Consider the following 19,720-nt stretch of genomic DNA (forward strand, 5'->3'; position numbering starts at 1 on the left):
TCATTTTCAATTGTTCAGGAGATGGAATGTTCGTCTTCTGAGACGTTCGGGATCCAAGGTATGATTGTAATGTGTTTATCCCCAGCCTCGAGCAAATAACAAATTCTTTCCCTACAATTCAAGAAGGAAACTCTGTAAAGAATTCCTCTCAGAAATACGTTCCTAAGAGAATTATACAGGGAGCAGTACAGTAGATAATGAAGAATGCTGCACATGTTGACATTGGATATCTCTACATCAAGAGTTTTGAACCTCTCTATTCAGCCCTCAGGAGTCTTCTTAGGCTATGTCTGATTATAAAGACACACACTCAATGGCCTTGCTCCATACAATGACCCCACTCCTGGACACATTCTTCACTCACTTTGTTCTGAGCCCTCCTTCGGTATTTTTGCCAAGCTGGAAATGTGTCACTGATCTGTGATAATGACTTTTGCCTGTCTGTATGACAAGGGTGTGTGAAGAAGCTATGGCTATAGAAGTTACAGGGAACTAGGTAGAGGACATTCTTGGTAGTGACACCCGCCCTGTGCTATGCCCTCCCACCAGATGTCAAAGAGAAAAACAACTACCAGACTTTTAGAAGACATCTGAAGGTAGCCCTGTTTAGGGAAGCTTTTAATGTTTGACAGACTATTGTATTTTAATATTTTGTTGGAAGCAGCCCATAGTGGCTGGGGAAACCCAGCCAGATGGATGGGGTATAAATAAATAAATTATTATTATTATTATTATTACTTCTGTGTAACTGGAGTGCAGCCATTAAAAAATCTACATGGGGAAAGTTCTAAAGTTCTGGCATTGGTTTGTTCTGTTACAAAGAGAACATCAAAGTTCAAATCATTTCCACTTAATGCAAATCAAGAAGGTTATATGAGGGACCAAGAATGAGGGCTACTGGTGAAAGGTCAGAAATTTAAAGGTCCATAGTTCAATGGCAGGGCATCTACTCTGCAAGTCAGGGTTCAATCCACATGCCCAGGTACAGCTGGGAAAGACCCTTACCTGAAATCTTGGATAGCTGTTGCCAACAAGAATATTGTGGTTTGAGTCAGCATAAGGCAGGTCTACCCACAATCCCAAATTTATCTCTGTTATCACCTGCATTTTGAAGCATATTATTGTTGTTTAACAGCTAAAAGTTTGACCTTCATGGCCAAGTTCAGATATTTACTCAGAGTGAAAATCCCATTATGATAGTAGAAGCATAGGCCACTGCACCATAATTGTAATGTAATCTGTGATGAAGGTGCAGAATATGAATTTCCATACATATGAAATTCCTATTCACATGCTTTCTCATTATTTCAAGGAGGAAGCATGACAGTACTCAGACCTCTGCACATCAAGTCATAGAACATGCCCCTACATCTCATGCTAAAAATTGGAAAATGTTGCGTGTATATGCATGCCAAGAAGAACTTGAGTCTCATGAGTTCTCTGTCATTTTAATACCCCTACATGGAGTCAACCTGTGCTAATTATATCAGCAGAACTACAGACCACAAAGTTATTTTTTTCCTAGTGTATGCCTCAGTGCATTTCCACTGCTGCACTGAACTCTTGAGAATAAGTCTCTGGGAACACAAACCATGTACATCTGAAGGCAGCCCTGTTCAGGGAAGTTTTTAATATGTGACATTTTAGTGTATTTTTCATCTTTGTTGGAAGCCGCCCAGAGTGGCTGGGGAAACCCAGCCAGATGGGCGGGGTACAAATAATAAATTATTATTATTATTATGTATATATATTAGCCACTGTCCTATGGTGACATCTACTGTTGCCATAGAAAGAATTGCTCATTGCCATGAATGGTAAGGGACACAGTACTCTAAAATGTTAGAGATGATACTGCTTCTGGAGCGGAAAGAAATCCATGAAGAAGAAAACTTGTAAGTTATTTATAGATATAACTTTCGAGAGAGTGGTTTCCTTGTGGCAGGGACACTTTGGGCAGTTAGAGTAATGCATGCAAGCTAGTAACAGAGATCAGGTCTACTGTGCAGATAATCTCAATCAGCACCATGATGAGAAAGCATGTGAATAATGAGAAAGCATGCGAATAGGAATTTCATATGTATGGAAATTCAGATTCTGCACCTTCATTACAGATTACCTCTAGCATGGAGACTTTCACTGAATTGATAATGATGTAGTATTCCCATATGTCCAGAAAAACCTGGACATGTCCTCATTTTGGGGAGCAAGATGCCATCCAGGTGGATTTTTACATTTTAATGGAAATGTCTGGGGTTTTTTGCTTGGGAGCAGCTTGGGCTTGGACTTGCCCTTGGGCTTGGGAAGCTTGATCCTGAGCAGCTACTGCTCCTCAATTTCTCACAGGTTCAGGATCTGCATATTCTTCATATCTGCATATTTGTATATGGCAATTCTATCAAGCATTTTTCTCTTATTGTGGAAACCCTGTCCTGTCAGCTGCACGTTGCTGCATCTGGGAGAATGCTTTTGGCCAGCTGAGGTGAGCAGGATTTTCTGTTGTGTGTGCACATACATATCAGTTCCCATGTCATGGCCTTGGACATGCCTCTATGCAGCCTCTTTCTCCTTTTTTATTTTTTTTATTAAACACACTCATGAGTGAAACATACTCATCAGAGTGGAGGATTTCTTGTGGAGAACAGGCTAACAAAGCAGCACCCTGCAATCAGCGGAATTGCACCCTCCATCACTAACCCAGCAGCCACTGCTCAATCTGTAAGCCCAACAAATCCGCCTAACTGGACCAAAGTCTAAATTTCTTGATTTGGGTCAGGATTCAGCCAAATCTAATGTATTAATCTTCTAGGGTGACAATTATTGCTTTACTGTTCCCATGTGTGTGAAATTCTGTGAACAAGGAGATTTCAGTGAATACAAGAACATGTTTTTGGGTTTTTTAAGGACCTTGGCCATATATATTTAGTTTTAATTTTCCTCCTTCCTTTTACAGGCCTTCTAAAAAGTGCAAAAATGTTTAATACCACCACAGTGACTGACTTTGCGCTCCTCAAATTTTCAGAGACTTGGGAACTGCAGATTCTGCACTTCATTATATTTCTAGTATTGTACTTGGCAAGCTTAATGGGGAACCTTCTCATAATTTCTGCAGTAGCTTCTGATCACCACTTGCACAGACCAATGTATTTCTTTATGCTGAACTTGGCTATTCAGGACCTCGGGCAAGTTTCAGTTATTGTTCCCAAATCCATGGCCAATTCCCTCTTAAATACTAGGCAAATTTCTTATTCTGGATGTGTAGCTCAGATCCTTTTGTTCAACTTCTTTATATCATCCAACTTCTTCCTTCTCACACTCATGGCTTATGATTGGTATGTTGCCATCTGCAATCCATTGTACTATGAGATGGTGATGAATAAGCAAGCCTACATGCAAGCGGTGGCCTGTGTGTGGATCAGTGGTTTTCTCCATGCAGTGCTACACACCAGCAGCACCTTTGCAGCCCCATTTTGCTCCAATGTTGTCAATCAGTTCTTCTGTGAAATTCCACAGTTACTGAAGCTTACATGCTCAGATTTATACCTAATTGAAATTGGAGCTGTTATGCTGAGCTTTATCATTGGGCTAGGCTGTTTTACCTTCATCATTGTAACTTATGTGCAGATTTTCTATGCAGTGTTAAGAATTCCCTCTGTGCAGGGAAGGCAAAAGGCTTACTCAACTTGCATTCCCCACCTCACTGTCATCTTCACGTTATTCTTTACCGGATTCTTTGCCTACCTGCAGTCTACCTCTGTTCTGAATTTGGTATTTACTATGGTATATTCAATGGTTCCACCCATGCTGAATCCAGTGATTTACAGTATGAGAAACAAAGAGATCAAGGCTGCCATGTCAAAGTTATTAGGTTTTAGTCAAAGTACATCATCCAGTCTTTTTTAACTGTATGTGTTTAAGTCTTCATCTCAACAGTGATGCACAATGATTTCTAATAAATTTATTACATTTTTATCCTTCCCCCTTTTTTATTTATTCAAAATGGACTTCAGGACAATATTCCTGTTGTTATGAAACAACAAACCAACAATACAATAAAAATTAAGAGGAACAAAACCATTCAACCTGTTTAAAAATACCCCAATCTAAAAATGGGCTAACCTTGCTCCAAAAAAAGGATCCAGTGTTTGTGCTTAGTTGGTGCTCCCCGTCTTGGAGGGGAGGAATTCGACATTTGGAGCACCACCCCAGACAAGACCCTCTCTTTTGTACGCACATGATGCTCTTTTCTTAATGATGGAGGACAAAGGCATGCTTCCTCTTGACAGTCTTAATACATGAACAGGAGGAAGTCAAAGTCTTACATCTTTAAAAGTGCTTTCTCTGAAGGGTTTTATATTGTATACTATACAGAATGTATGTCATTTGATGCTTTTATGATCTTTTTTTATAAAAATAATAATGGTTATGTACATTTTTTTTATAACCTATGATTTTAAAATATATGTTTTTGTGGTACACCACCTTGCTCGCAAATGATTTACAATGTCCCACATTTGCTAGCTCAGTATCTGTCAGGGACTGGACAGAGAAGGAATGGTGGAGACCTCCTCCTCAGCCTGACTCTTCCAGAGAAGAAGAAGACAGTTCTGAATTTCAAAAGGAGTTTGAGGGATGTCACAGCTCACAGAAAGATGAGGGGAAATAAAGGGAGAGGAGGAGGAAGAGCCAGAGCAGCTGGCAGACACGTTATCAGTAGAATGCATTCCAGACCCACCATCTCCCAGAACCCGGAGAACATTAAAAGGGCTTGGAGACAGATGGCCTTAAACAGCAACCGTAAGGGTGGTGGTGCTGTTGACGAATGAGTAAGAGAGAAGGGGGGTGGAGATTTACTTGGCACAACACCATTATTCCAAGAGGCTGTATTTCTAAGCTTCTCTCTGTGAATATTGAATAAAAAGCAAATGGTAAGAACTTCCTTGTCTTATCCGTTCTAGGCAAACTACCGTGGGTGTTGGATCCTCCGATGCCTGACAGTATCATATCTTTGCACATTACACTGAATGACAATGTACAGTATCATATCCCCTAATGCATTTCTAATGCAACAGCTTCAAATACAACCACAGTGTATGTATTTGGGGGCAGGGGGAGGCTGAGGGGGATTTGAACTCAGTTCTTCATTCTGATACTCTGCCTACTGCATTTCCAATCCAGCTTTGGAAGAACTTCAAATCTGCACACTTCCCTCTAGTAAACATTTCTAGTAAGGCAATAATGTTTGCATGCACACACATGAGCCAATCTGAGAAGAAATTCATATGGATTACTACTGTTGATAAACAATCTACAGCTTAAAAGATAAATCACATTACAGGCATGGAACTTCTTGAAGGTGATGAAAATGTAGCAAATTAGACCAGATTGCAGGACTTTCTCACTGCACCGTTTTCTCAATCTAACTCACTCTCTTGGAAGTGTCACCAACAAAAATAAATGGATTACTGAATATCCCCCATGTTACAAATATAGTTAGAGCTTGATATTCTGTTTTGGAATAGCCCATCACGAAATGGGAATAAAAAAAAGCTCCTTTTGTCCTCTCCCAAGAAAAATATATCATACAACTTTCTCATTCTTTTCTAATCACTGAAAACACAAAGAGATGCCTACTTTCTCTTATTGCCCCTTCTCTGCCGAAAAAATCATGGGTCATAGGGAAAGGTAATTTGACTCAGAAATACCCACTTTAAGGTTTCACATGTTCTGTCTTCTGCTACTGTTAATGGTCATATTCATAGCACCTCCCTAGATTTTAAACTGTTCACCTTATGCTTTCCTGCTCTGAGGAACAGGGTAGCTGGATAGGAAACAGAGACGTTTGATCAAATATTAGATCCCAATATCACAAACCAGGGAGGGAAATGGGAGGAGATATTGGCTTCCCCCAAATTATCCATTTATCGAGACTTCCGGTCGGCGCCAGCGCTTAATGGCGGTCCTCCCTTCGAGCTCCGGAGGAGGACTGCTTCACGAGTTCGGGTCTGACTGCTACGGCGAAGCGGAGACCCTCAAAAATCACAGGCGCGGAAGCCTGTGAGCAAGGAGACTCGGTGGGCACCATTTGCGCCCCCCTTTACTGCAAAAGAGCCTTTTTAAAGGCTCCGGAGCGGCATCGGGTGTGCGCTGTGCTGAGAGTCGCTACCCAGCCCGTGGAGTGAAGCCGCGTCGCCATTAGCGGAGAGCGCCGATTCCTTCCTGAAATTTGGAACTGAAGTTGAATACCCGTAAGTAGGACTGAGAGGCTTACTGGGATTTACAAAATACCCTTGGAATTTGGCCGAAAACGGGAAAGGTAAAAATAAAGGAAGTCTGCCTTCCCCGGACTGCATGACAGCTAAAGCAACAAAATTATAAAGCTGAAATTGGATGAAAAATCAATCTGAAAATTATTTAACCTGGACATTGAACTTGAACTTCCCCCTAGCAAGCAGGAGCAAGGGGGAAGTGAGATGGACTTTGTTTAACCTGCATGGGAAAAAAGCAAAGGAAAAAAAGTCTTTCTGCTGTTTTAGACTCTTGGAACGGACTGCCTGAGTAAGGCACCGAGGTGAACTGTCATTTGAGATTTGTTACAAAGTTGGGACTCTATTTGTTACAAGTTTGGGACTTTATAGCAACTATTGACCGACAGCTTGGATATATTTGAAGATTGTTGCTAATAATTTTTTGGGGGGGACTCTCTGTTTCTTTGTTTTTCTGCTTGTTGGATGCTTTGGATTACCCCCTCTAGAGGGCTAAGGGGAAACAGTTGCAAATAGGCTGTAAAGAACAAGTCAGTGGATTTTTCCATTCAAAAGCTGCTCCTGTGGGAACGACCTTGGGACATGAGTGGCCCAACAGATGAGATAACAAGAGCTAAGAGCAAAATTGCACAAAAGAAAAGGGGCTCAATATCAAGCATATTGCCGGCAGGCGCAGCTGGGCAGGAAAAAGCTACAAACATATCTATGGATCCAGTGACACAAGCATTAGTTAAAATAAGTGAATCCTTAGAAGCCCTGACAAAGCAGAGTACAGAAAATACTAAACAGCTGACAGAACTTTCAACAAAATTAGATTTGAATACTAAAAAGCATTACATCTAATACAGAGAGTATAAATAAATTGATTGAAGAAAGTTCTACAACTCGAAAAATTGCTGAAGAAGCTAAAATTACTGCAGAAACGACCCAGGAAAAATTAATACCAGTTTGTAAAAAGCTGAATGAACATGAGGTGACCATGTCTTTGTGGGAATTACAGAGGAAGGAGAGGAATTTGAGATTGAGACTAGTCCCTGAAAGCGAAAAGGACAACTTGGTGGACTTTCTCACAAAAGAGTTTTCGGAATTTTGGCAGGTAAACCTGGAGGAAGAAGAATTTAAGATAACAGCTGCCTTCAGACTGGGTAGGAGGCAAAACAGAAAGATACCAAGGGATTGTCTGATAACTTTAAGATCTAAAGAGGAAAGAGATAAAATATTAAACCTACATTATCAAAGAACTTTAGAAATTGAAGACGCTTACGTGCAAATTTACAAGGACATCCCTAAATACATTCTGGAGGCAAGAGCTCATTATAAGGACTTGGTTTACCTGCTGAAAAAGAACAATTTACCTTTCAGGTGGGAGTTCCACAAGGTTTGTCCTTTAACTACAAAGGAAAGAAAGTAAAAATAAGAATAGTGCAAGATAAAGAACATTTTTTGGAAAGAAACGAGGAGGACCTTCAGAAGGGAGTGGTGGAACAGACATCAGAAGCAGATATCCTGAATCTAACATTTGGACTTAAACCACCGACAGAGGAAGAACAGCTGCAGGGAGCAGCTGGAGGAGCAACCAATTAGATAACAAGATGGCTCTGCAACTTCTAAGCTGGAACTGTAATGGACTGAACCTTCCCAGAAAAAGGCGTGAGGTTTTTCATATTTTGAAAAGAGAACAATTGGATCTGATCTGTTTACAAGAAACCCACGTGACTAGGGCACATAGAAAATTGCTTATAAATAAAAGATTAGGACAGGAATTTATTTCATCAGATAAAGTAAAGAAAAGAGGAGTGGTGATCTATGCAAAGGAAAAGCTGGCCCCAAAGTTGATTTTTAAAGATGAACAAGGCAGATTCCTGGCAATTGAAATACAGGTCCAAGGAGAAAAATATCTGACAGTTGGAATCTATGCACCGAATGAAGGGAAGGCAGAATTTTTTAAGAAGTTGCATGAGACTCTAATGGATTATTTGGATTATAATGTAATTATGATGGGAGATATGAACGGTGTGGTTTCCACAAACATGGATAAAGCACAAAGACAGGTGGTCTCTAAAGATGGGAGATTATCAAAGACTTTCTTTGAAATGACTGAAAATATGGACTTGATTGATATCTGGAGAACAAGGAACCCTCTTGAGAGAGAGGGAACCTTCTTCTCCGAAGCAAAAATGACATGGACAAGAATTGATCAAATATGGGTTACTAGTGGGATGGCTCCAAAGATAAAAAAAGTAGAAATCTGCCCAAAGACTTGCTCCGACCATAATGCCCGAAAGATGGAGATGAAATTGACAACAGCTGGTTCCTTCAGATGGAGAATGAATGACACCCTATTTAGAGACGATGAGATCCTTAAAAAGGCCCAAAAAACTTTGAAAGACTACTTCGAGATAAATCTGAAGACAGAGGTGGAGAAAAGAGTAATTTGGGACACAAGTAAGGCCGTGATGCGAGGTTTCCTAATACAACAGAATTCCTTAAAGAGGAAAAAACAAAATGAGAAGAAAGATAAGATTTTGGAAAAGATAAAAGAAGGTGAAAAGAAACTGAGGTCAAAACCAAAGTCTCATGAGATCTTGAGAGAAATTAAATTTTACCAGTTGCAGTATATGGAATTGATGAATCAAGAGATAGAATGGAAAATTAAACAAATGAGACAAAAGACATTTGAATCAGCAGACAAATGTGGGAAACTTCTAGCATGGCAATTGAAGAAGAGACAAAAACTGAACACAGTCACAAATTTGGAGGTGGAAGGAAAGAATATCTATAAACCAAATGAGATTAGTAATTGTTGTCAGAGTTATTTCAGGAGACTATATGCACGAGGGCCGGAGAAAGAAGGAGAAATAGATGACTTTCTTAAGAAATATGTATTACAAAAAAATTCACAACAAAGTACAATGGTCTTGAATGAGAAAATAACAGAACAAGAAATAGAGGGTGCCATTCAAAATATGCAACTGGGGAAATCTCCAGGACCAGATGGATTGACTTCCAGATATTACAAAGCTTTGAAGGAATGGTTAGTACAACCACTGAAGGAGGTCTGCAATGAGATTTTAGAGGGGGGAAAGGCACCTGAATCGTGGAAAGAAGCATTTATTACGCTTATACCAAAAACTGAGACTGAAAAGAACCAGATTAAGAACTACCGCCCTATATCATTACTTAATGTGGATTACAAAATATTTGCTGACATTTTAGCGAAAAGACTGAAGAAGGTGCTGGTGGAAGAGATTCATAAGGACCAGGCTGGCTTTCTCCCAGGGAGACATTTGTCAGACAATGTGAGAAATATAATAGACATTATGGAACTGCTAGAAGTTAACATTAATACGAAGGCAGTATTAATATTTGTGGACGCGGAGAAAGCCTTTGACAATATTTCTTGGAGTTTTATGAAGAAGAATCTCCATGGGATGGGGGTAGGTCAAGGTTTTGAAAATGGTATAGGAGCAATATATTCTGAACAAAAAGCAAAGTTAATTGTAAACAATGTGGTTACTGAAGAACTTTCTATAGAAAAAGGGACACGACAGGGGTGCCCAATATCCCCATTACTTTTTATATCAGTCTTGGAGGTTTTGTTAAATATGATCAGGGGGGACCAGCTGGTTAAAGGAATTCAGGTCGGAGCTAAACAATATAAATTGAGGGCTTTTGCAGACGATTTAGTATTGACCTTACAAGAGCCAGACACTAGTACGAAAAGAGTTTTAGAATTAATTCAATTTTTTGGTCAGGTAGCAGGATTTAAGCTGAATAAGCAAAAAACTAAAGTCTTGGAGAAATATCTAACAATTGCAGAAAAAGAGAGGTTCCAAAGTGAGACAGGATTAATGGTGGCTAAGAAAGTGAAATATTTAGGGATAAACATGACATCTAAGAATGTGAATCTATTTAAAGACAACTATGATAAATGTTGGACAGAAGTAAAGAAAGATCTAGAAATATGGTCAAATTTGAAACTTTCCTTGTTAGGCTGAATTGCTGTTATTAAGATGAATGTATTGCCTAGAATGCTATTTTTGTTTCAGAGTTTACAGGTTGTGGACAGAATGTATGGGAGTAAAGTACATTGCATTTTTCTAAATGCAGTGGTATCTTGGTTTATGAACTTAATCTGTCCCAGAAGTCTGTTCTTAAACCAAAGTGTTCTTAAACCAAGGTGTGCTTTCCCATAGCAGCGGGGGACTCGATTTACAAATGGAACACACTCAACAGGAAGCGGAACATGTTCTGCTTCCAAGGCAAAGTTCAGAAACCAAAACACCTATGTACTTCCGGGTTTGCTGCATTCTTAATCCAAGTTGTTCATAAACTAAATTGTTCTTAAACCAAGGTACCTCTGTGTATTTTTCTTATACATATCTTTGTTCTTCTCTCCATCACTTCCCCCCTTTTTTCTCTGTATCACTTTATTTCTTTATAATTGAAATTCTTTCATCATCATCATCATCATCATCATCATACATGGTGTTTTCCCTCTAAAGATGAAATATGAAGAACAGCTTCCTCTGGCATTCTTAGTACACAGGCAAGTCCAAGTCCAAGTAACTCATGACAGTTCTCACTGCCCCATTGATCATCAAAACAAAAGGGTGATGTAGGTGTATTGTAAAATATTCAAGGCATCTTGTGATCACGTGGAAAGAGTGGCATTTGAACATATTACACCTCTGGGGTCTTTTTTTTTTAAATCAATTTTTATTAAGATTTTTTAACATAAATGCAAATATAATAAACAATGTAACATATATCATAACATAATTTCTTAACTTCTTTGGACTCCCTCACGTCTTCCGCTCCCACTTGCATCTTTGTCAATTCTTGCCCGCAATTTATCATCTTGTTTACATTCTTATGTCCCATTCATTTAGAATATAATCTAATAGTTCTCCCAAAGGTTTATGGTTTTCCCTCAATCTCACTTATCATCCTAATTGCATCTAATTTAGTGGTGGTCAATTATTTATGATCTAGCCTCCATCTTAACATTCAACCAAATTACAATGCTTTTTTAAGTAAATCTTAAATTTCTTCCAATCTTCTTCAACCTTCTCTTCTCCCAGGTCTCGGATTCTGCCAGTCATCTCGGCTAGTTCCATATAGTCTATCAGTTGCATCTGCCACTCTTCCAGTGTGGGTAGATCTTGAGTTTTCCAGTGCTTAGCGATGAGTATCCTTGCTGCCGTTGTTGCATACATAAAAAATGTTCGGTCCTTCTTTAACACCTTCTGGTCGACAATACCCAAAAGGAAGGCCTCTGGTTTCTTAGTAAAGGTATACTTAAATACCTTTTTCAACTCATTATATATCATTTCCCAAAAGGCCTTCACTCTCGAGCAAGTCCACCAGAGGTGAAAGAATGTTCCATCATTTTCTTTACATTTCCAACATTTGTTATCAGACAAATGGTATATTTGGCAAGTTACACCTCTGGGGTCTTATGTAGGACATGTATAAAACTTGAACCTGCTTAGCTAATGGACAGCCACTGCAATTTTTTGACATTTTAAGCTGCATGTTTTGAGGAATTAACTATATGTGGTAGACGTCATATAATGGAATGCAAGCTTATTTTTGGACTATAGAGATAACTGGCATGATTGTGGTGGTGTATCTTATCAGTACATGGGGTCAATCTGGGCTGATTGCCAAGATTTGTCATTGATTTATGGGTTAGCAAGATCATGGACATGATAGGGATAAGTGCATATTAGACTGACAGTGGAGATGGCAGCTTGCCAACCTTTTGATGTAAGTCATTGGTCCTTTCCCTGGTTGACCACAAGAATGTGGCTGTCTTCCATATTCTCACACTCAGATAGTATATTAGGACCAGTAGTGCCCCTGCTTAAAGAGATACCAATGCCAGCCTTTGACCGAAGGAGTAAAATGATGCGCTGCTGCTCTGGAGGAAATTTCCCAGTAACTCAAAGCTATCTGAATTTATATACTTTGCTTCGTTTTGTTCTTGTTTAGCAAATAAATGCCTTTAATTATTAAATTGGTGTTTCATTTATTGCCTACCTAAGTATTTCAAGTAATACCCCCCATAGACAATTTTGGGGGAAATTCATTTGGATTTCTGCCATTGACAACCTATTCTCTAAATGGGTTTAATAACGTTTTATATTTATCTACAACTGAAACTATACATTACATTATAGGTACGGAACTTTCCCTCAGTGTAGGAAAGTGTAGGAACTATTGAGTTTCTGTACCAATAACTTTCACTACTTTGCAACTAAGCCTGATTTTACTGCGTGTGCAACTTTTTTGACCGATGTATGGAAAAACATGTGAACCTGACCTTTGAAAAGTTTACATGGAAACCAATTTTTAACTTACAAAAATGTGGTATTTTCCTATGCTGAGAGAAAATGAAACTTTGGAACTCACTTTGAAGGGTATATTTTAAAGGTCAAGCAGCCTATATTTCTATACTTTACTTTCCTGCATATTTTGTGACTTTAAATCTCTGCCGGGATTCTTTCACCGAAGTGTATACTTGCCCCAAACCTGGATCTTGGCACCCAGTAATTGTAAGTAGATATCAAATAGAGAACATAAAAGCACTGCCCTCTGACAACTATTCAAATAGAGGGCCATCCTTACGCTAGTTACCAATGAGCCTTTACATCTTTATTGTAGTACAGAAAGAGACATTGTGAGGAGTAGATAACTTTGAAATAGTGCACAGTGCAGGTAAGTTAACTTTTATCTGCATGCTTATCTGGGGGAATTATTTGGGGCTCTTGGGACCAAGGCTCAAGGTTCACATAAACTGATTAACAAAACTCTGCCTCAGGGTAACAAATTTGTATCATCCGTTTAAAAAGATCTTCATGAGTCTCAAAACAAAGAAGAGCTGAAGAACTTCAAAACATCCCAGATAGCTAGACAGATACACATCACTTGGAAGCAGCAAATGAAGAAGCTGCATCTGGTGACTGCATTGTCTAGAAAGAAGATGGTGAGTTATTTATATAATGAAAATTTAGAAATTGCTAGTGTAGTTTTCTGTGGGCAGCTTCATTGTTCACGGAAATCTGCCTTTTGGAGCTGAGGTTGAGGGACTTATGCCAGTATACTTCTAGCTCAGGTGGGGTAAAGAACATATGCTAGCATAGCCCCAGCTCAGATGGGAATGCCCGAGATCTACCAAATCCAAATTCCATCATTTCGGTAAAGCCTGGGTTTAGACTGCACTGTAAAATGAAATGAAATTGAAACATTCAGATATCTTGGGAAAGCAGTAAGGAAACTCTTATAATGGCTATAATTGATTGGAGCTTAATTATGGTATGCCTTTGTGGTTCTGACTTGGTGAGTTTGTAGCCACTAAAAACTCTTGTTTGAATCCTAACATAATTTGCCTTAAGTAAGTTCAGGCAGCAGTTTGTAACCTATGAAAAGCCTCTTTGCAGAATAAGGGGTGCAAACCCATGTGAAATTGGTGGGGCTGTAGCGCATTCGAAATTCTGCACAACTTTCAGTACACTTTGAGTTTAACTATTAGGGCAAGATCCACTCAGTTAAGAACTACTATAGTCAGAAAAACTATTTTGGGAAGATATTTATGTTAACGCTGAACTCACTGAAATTAGAAAATTAAAAATGGTTATCCTGGGCTCAAGTGAAGCATTTTGTGTTTGTACTGCTAGTTTAATTAGAGCATTCTGTTAATAGAAATAGAGTGGTCTTTTACAGAGCATAGGCAGAGCAATCCTAATAGGAAGCATTGTAACTTATGCCAGAGGAGCTATTGGGGAAAACTAGGCTTGATATAGCGTGTAACTGGGCTCACGCATGCTGCTGCAAACTTGGAGATATATAATCATATTGTAATAAAGGACGGCTGTTGAAACACATACTGAGACATGTAAAAGCACTGCTTTTACAATATACATACCCCAGTGCAGAGGGTTGTTAAAGCCAAAACACATTTGGACACATGGTCCAATCAGACTGTTGCGCTTACCAACTTAGCAGCTATTTTCTGCACTAACTGTAGCTCCTGGACCATCTTCAAGAGCAGCCCCATGCAGAGTACATTTTAAATAACTTACATAGGAGGTCATTAGAGCATGGACAACTGAGGCTATGCTATCATGGCCCAATAATGGTCATATGCCAACCAGGCATAAGCACCCCTGGCTACAGAGACTTGAGACTCTAGTGCCGTGGTTCCCAACGTGGGGCACAAGCCCAAGAGGGGAGCATTTTCATTTTTAAGGGGGGCAATCTGAGAATGAGTCAGACCAAGTCAATGGCCTTTTAGACTTCCTCCATGTGAATAGGAGTTCACTTTTTGAATAATAAGAATTATATGTCGGGGGGGGGAGGGAATCAGGATTTTAGAGATGCTTAGGTGTACCTTGGCCCCAAAAAAAGGTTGGGAACCACTGCTAGTGATAAATTGGAATGTAGGAGTACTCCCAGACTACGATCTGGATTCCAACTTCTATTTTATTATACAATGGTACTTTGGTTTACAACCATTTTGGATTACAACCACATCAAACCTGGATGCGTGTCCCTTTTTTTGGATTACAACCCATTCTTTTTTGGAGGCGACATCGGCGAAAGCGTGCCTTGGGTTACAACCTGTTTTGGTTTACAACCGAACCTCCAGAACGGATCATGGTTGTAAACCAAGGTACCACTGTAAAGTATTTTTATATAACGTATATCTTTACTTAAATCCAAATATGGTATGTATTTGGATACAATATATTTAGAAATGCATACATGGATATAAAATGTATACTTATACATCTTACATCAGTATATGCATTTCTAAATATATTGTATCCAAATACACATTCCAGTAGAGGTGTTTTTTTTCGGGGGGGGGGGCGTTGAGTTGGAACTGTATTGCAGAATTCAAAAGAATGCAGAATGTAAAGGATAATCTTGGCATGATCTGCACAAAAGTCTAGCAGGGGTAGATCAACTGAGTTCACCTCAGAATTCACAGAAATTGAATTCCTCAAGTATCTCAGGCAAGACCCATGCTACCCAGCACCTAGACCACAAATGTTGACATGAATGCAAATCAAGTACCATTGCTTAACTTCTGTATTTGGCAGATTTTAGTGAAGTGTTACATGTATCTATATCTTTTCCTTTTCTTTGACATAGCATACAATTTGTAATGATGGAAACTACAGCCAACATGAGTTTCGTGTCCCATTTTCTACTGCTAGAGTTCTCTGAGATTCGAGAGCTGCAGCTCTTGCACTTCTTTGTATTCCTGGCATTGTACTTAGCAACTGTGACTGGAAATTTTCTCATCATATCTGCAATAGTCTCTGACAATCACCTCCACACTCCCATGTACTTCTTCCTGATGAACCTAGCAATGCTGGACCTTGGTTCAATTTCTGTAGCTATACCTAAATCCATAGTTAATTCTTTCTTTAATACCAGATTGATTTCTCATTCTGGATGTGTTGCCCAGGTTTTCTTCCTACTCTTTTTTGTAGCATCAGATTTTGCCCTCCTCACAGTGATGGCACATGATCGCTATGTTGCCATTTGCAACCCGCTGCGGTATGAGACAATAATGAACAAAATAGCCTGTATGAAAATGGTTGCAAGTGCGTGGATAAGCGGCCTTGTCTATGGAATAGTACACACAAGTAGCACTTTTGCAAACTCCTTCTGCTCTAATGTGGTTGATCAGTTCTTCTGTGAAATCCCACAGTTGCTCAAGATCTCCTGCACTGATTTATACCTAGTTGAAGTTGGTGTTCTCGTGCTGAGTGTTAGCATAGTGCTCAGTTGCTTCATTTTCATCATTGTAACGTATGTCCAAATCTTCACTACAGTGCTGAGAATTCCCTCGGTGCAGGGAAGGCAAAAGGCCTTCTCCACGTGCCTTCCCCACCTTATTGTGGTCTCCATGTTTGTATTCACTGGAATTTTTGCCTACCTCAGGCTTCCCACTAATTCACAATCTGATCTGGATTTGGCGTTTGCAGTTATATATTCTGTGGTTCCACCCCTGATGAATCCACTGATCTACAGCTTGAGGAACAAAGATATCAAGGTTGCCCTGTGGAAAATGTTGAATCTGAAGGGCTCTTCTAAGAATCCCTTTTCTGAATTTCATCCCTAAGCACAAACTTCTTGGTGATAGCTCTTCATACAAACTTATACTTTAGCCAACCTGATGACTTCCATCTGACTTCAACTTTCATCACTTTCAGTCTGTGTGGACAATGGTAAAGGATGATGGGAGTTTAGGTTTAGGTTAGGATTGGCATCCGCTAAATTAAATGCATATAAACATTTTGGTATATATACATGTTTCTCTCCAATTGCCCCCAAATTCCTCCATTAAAAGCCCAGAGACATTTTGAAAAACGTGAATGCTTCCTTCCAGGTAAGACAAGTCTACCAAGAGACTATTTGCCAGTGAACAAATAAATATTTTTTCATGAGAGGTTGAGTGCCACTCTTAGAACAAATTTCTGACATCTCTTTAATGCCTCTGGGATACTTACCTGGAATCTACTACATGTTGTTACGAGGGCAGAAGGTAATCCACTTATGTATAGCAGTATAACAAGGTTGCACATACTCAGTGGGACATTTGAGGCAAGACGTGGCCACTATTATGGGCAGCAAATTCATTATCTCAGAGTAATTTGGGTTATGCCTGTTGTCTCCTTTCTCTAAGGCCCTGAATCTTATGATGTTCCCCATAAGTTTTAAAATGAGTTAGGAATGTCTGCAACACTGTAAGTTCTTGTTAGTTGATGTTTTTGTTTTAGCTGCAAGTTTTAGTTCCCAAGTGTCAATACATTTGAAAGAACTGCTGTAGAGATAAGCCAGAACAAATACCAAGCTTCAGAAAAGGTTGTCTGCTGACAAAATCTGAAACATAGAAGTTCAGTATGACAGTGCTCTGTTTTATTTATTTTAGGACACTTGTGTAAATTATACCATTCATGTAAGAGCCTTATTTATGTATTGCTGTTTGATGTTTGTTTTATATCACTTTCATTTGTATAAGTTCTTCGCTAAAAATCCCTTATTAAAATACATTAAGAATGTCTGGGGGAAAATACTGAAAGAAGTACAGGCTATGATCTTCCCAGAAACCCTAAAATAACTCTTCTTTTTGAAAGTTCATTCTGAAGTCAGTAATACTGATTTACAGCAGGTTGCTACACTGCTAACAGCAAATTGGTATATTTCAAAAAAATGGAAAAAATACCCCCCCACACACTTATTTAAAAAACAAGACTCAAAGTAGTTTACAAAAAAAATAAATCAAGAAAAAGGTACAACTCATTGGCTAAGGAAAACCTGGCAAATTTATCTTAACGATAAAACTTACATAATTACATAAAACAATACTGTACATAATTATCAAGAAAACAAATTTATTGAGCTATGGGTTTTATTTTTACATTTCTGGAATGACAATGTAAATGATTATATTTTCCCTTTCAATCTATTTATTTTGTTTTGTTATGTTGCCCCTTTTCTCATTCACACATCATTTTTCTTTATCTTATTTCCCTCCCTTTTTACTTCATTTATTTTCTTTTTTTCCTGACAAGAAAGGTTGTTTGATGTACAACGTCTTGGCTACAAAGTGCAATGTTCAAGATCAATAAAAGTGTTGTTGTTGTTATTATTATTATTATTATTATTATTAGTCATACAATATATATATTTAATATATATATATTGGAGTCTGGTCTTTTAATATATAGTACACACACACACACACACACACACACACACACACACCCCTGAGCAAAGGATGGAAGGGCCATAACATTAATTGCCCAACACATCTTTCTCCTCCTTCAGGGTTCTAAGGAGTCCTTCCCTCCCCATGCCATAATTTAGGTTTCAGTTAATCATGTATTTGTGTGTTCCTAGCCCCATATAAGTCTACACAATGACAAATTCCTACACCTAGGATGATGTGGCATCAAGCTGCAGGGGATGAGGAGCAAACTCTTGAGACATGTAAAAAAGGGTGCTTAAAAAAGAGACTGCAGTTTCTTCTCCTACAGGAGGGGTGACTCTGTCTAGGAGTCCACTGGGGGACCAATGGGCCTATACACCTCTCACAATGGTGGCCTGTGTGGGGTTGTGGCATCCAATCCATGTTGGGGGCAACTGTCTGTAATATACTCAGAGTCGAGAGTGGATATCATGCTCTTTATTCAGCTCATAGTGGTGAGGAGGGAATGGAAGTTCCCTCAAAGTATCTGCTTTATATACATTATTTACACAATGGGCTGCACGTGATTGGCTAATTCCGGAATTCTCCTGTAGGCCAATCAGGTTGTGGATTCACTTCTATCTGGAGCTGGATTCGGTGGCTCCTGCTGACCAATCATACTGCTGCATTGTTCTAGGACCAATCAGACTGCTGCATTCTGAATCCTATTGTTCTAGGACCAATCAGACTGCTGCATTTTGGATCCTATTGTTCTAGGACCAATCAGACTGCTGCATTTTAGATCCTATTCAACTCCGTACATAACACTGTCCAACACAAGTTCAACCCCACCACATTCCTATCAGGTGGAAGGCAGTCTGCCTGATGCTGGATACATGCCCAGTGCCTTAGCCAAACCAACTCTTTCCTGTAATCAGTTTTGGCCTAATTCAACCCAATACCAGTCTTCTGTGTTCATTCCTGTGGCCCTCCCTTCACCTGCCATGGCCGTTATGTGACAGTGAGGGCAAATCTATCTTTCTACTCTATTAGGTTCCCACAGAGCCCCAAACCCATAACTTTAGCTTCAGCACAGAGAAGAAGTCAAATCTCTTTGTCTTCATAGCTCCACTGGAGACTAGACAAACTTGTCTAGGTCAAAAGACATGTAAAAAGGATACTTAGCAGGCTGGCTGGGGTCATTACCTTAACAAAGAGACTGGTTTGACCACTTTAGCAGTTCCTTCTCCTACAGTCTCCAGTATTAGAGATACAAAATAAAATGAGTTTGATTGTGCCAAGAATCTGAAGCCATTCCCATCTATCTTATATCTGAAGAAGAAAGTTACATCATGGCATTGCATTTTTTTTACATTGCTTTGTAGAGGTACAACACGAATCTCCAGTTTCAGTCTAATCTTCTGATTTAAAATGAAGCACAGAGTGGATGAACAAGTGAAATCCTCAATGATACATCGGGCAATGAATATTGGTCATAGTATTGAAATGTTGGCTTGGGAGTGGTTGTGGAATATAGATCTAAGATTAAAGCAAGTTATGGTTTGAGGAAAAACTACCTGTATATGAAAATGACGTATAGATGGTATTTGACACCCAATGGATTAGCAAAAATGTGTAACTCTAAATAAAATACCTGTTGGAAATGTAAAGGTAAAGAAGTTACCTTTTTCCATATGTGGTGGACTTGTAATAAGGTAAAAGTCTACTGGGAAATGATATATGGTGA

The 19,720-nt window shown here is 39.1% G+C and overlaps 1 protein-coding gene across 1 annotated transcript in view; it reads left to right on the forward strand.

Annotated features, from left to right (window-relative positions):
- The window catches only part of LOC307201562 (olfactory receptor 14A16-like), a gene marked incomplete at both ends in the record, with an annotated part of 47,183 nt that extends 30,779 nt beyond the window's left edge, over positions 1 to 16,404 (forward strand). The window contains 2 exons of the mRNA XM_079950845.1: positions 3,037 to 3,264; positions 15,745 to 16,404. Coding sequence (XP_079806971.1) covers positions 3,037 to 3,264; positions 15,745 to 16,404 — 888 coding nt within the window. The remainder of the gene's footprint in view (positions 1 to 3,036; positions 3,265 to 15,744) is intronic.
- Between the last annotated feature and the right edge of the window lie 3,316 nt (positions 16,405 to 19,720).

This window comes from Podarcis cretensis (assembly GCF_951804945.1).
Source record: "Podarcis cretensis genome assembly, chromosome: 13".
Classification (NCBI taxonomy): domain Eukaryota; kingdom Metazoa; phylum Chordata; class Lepidosauria; order Squamata; family Lacertidae; genus Podarcis; species Podarcis cretensis.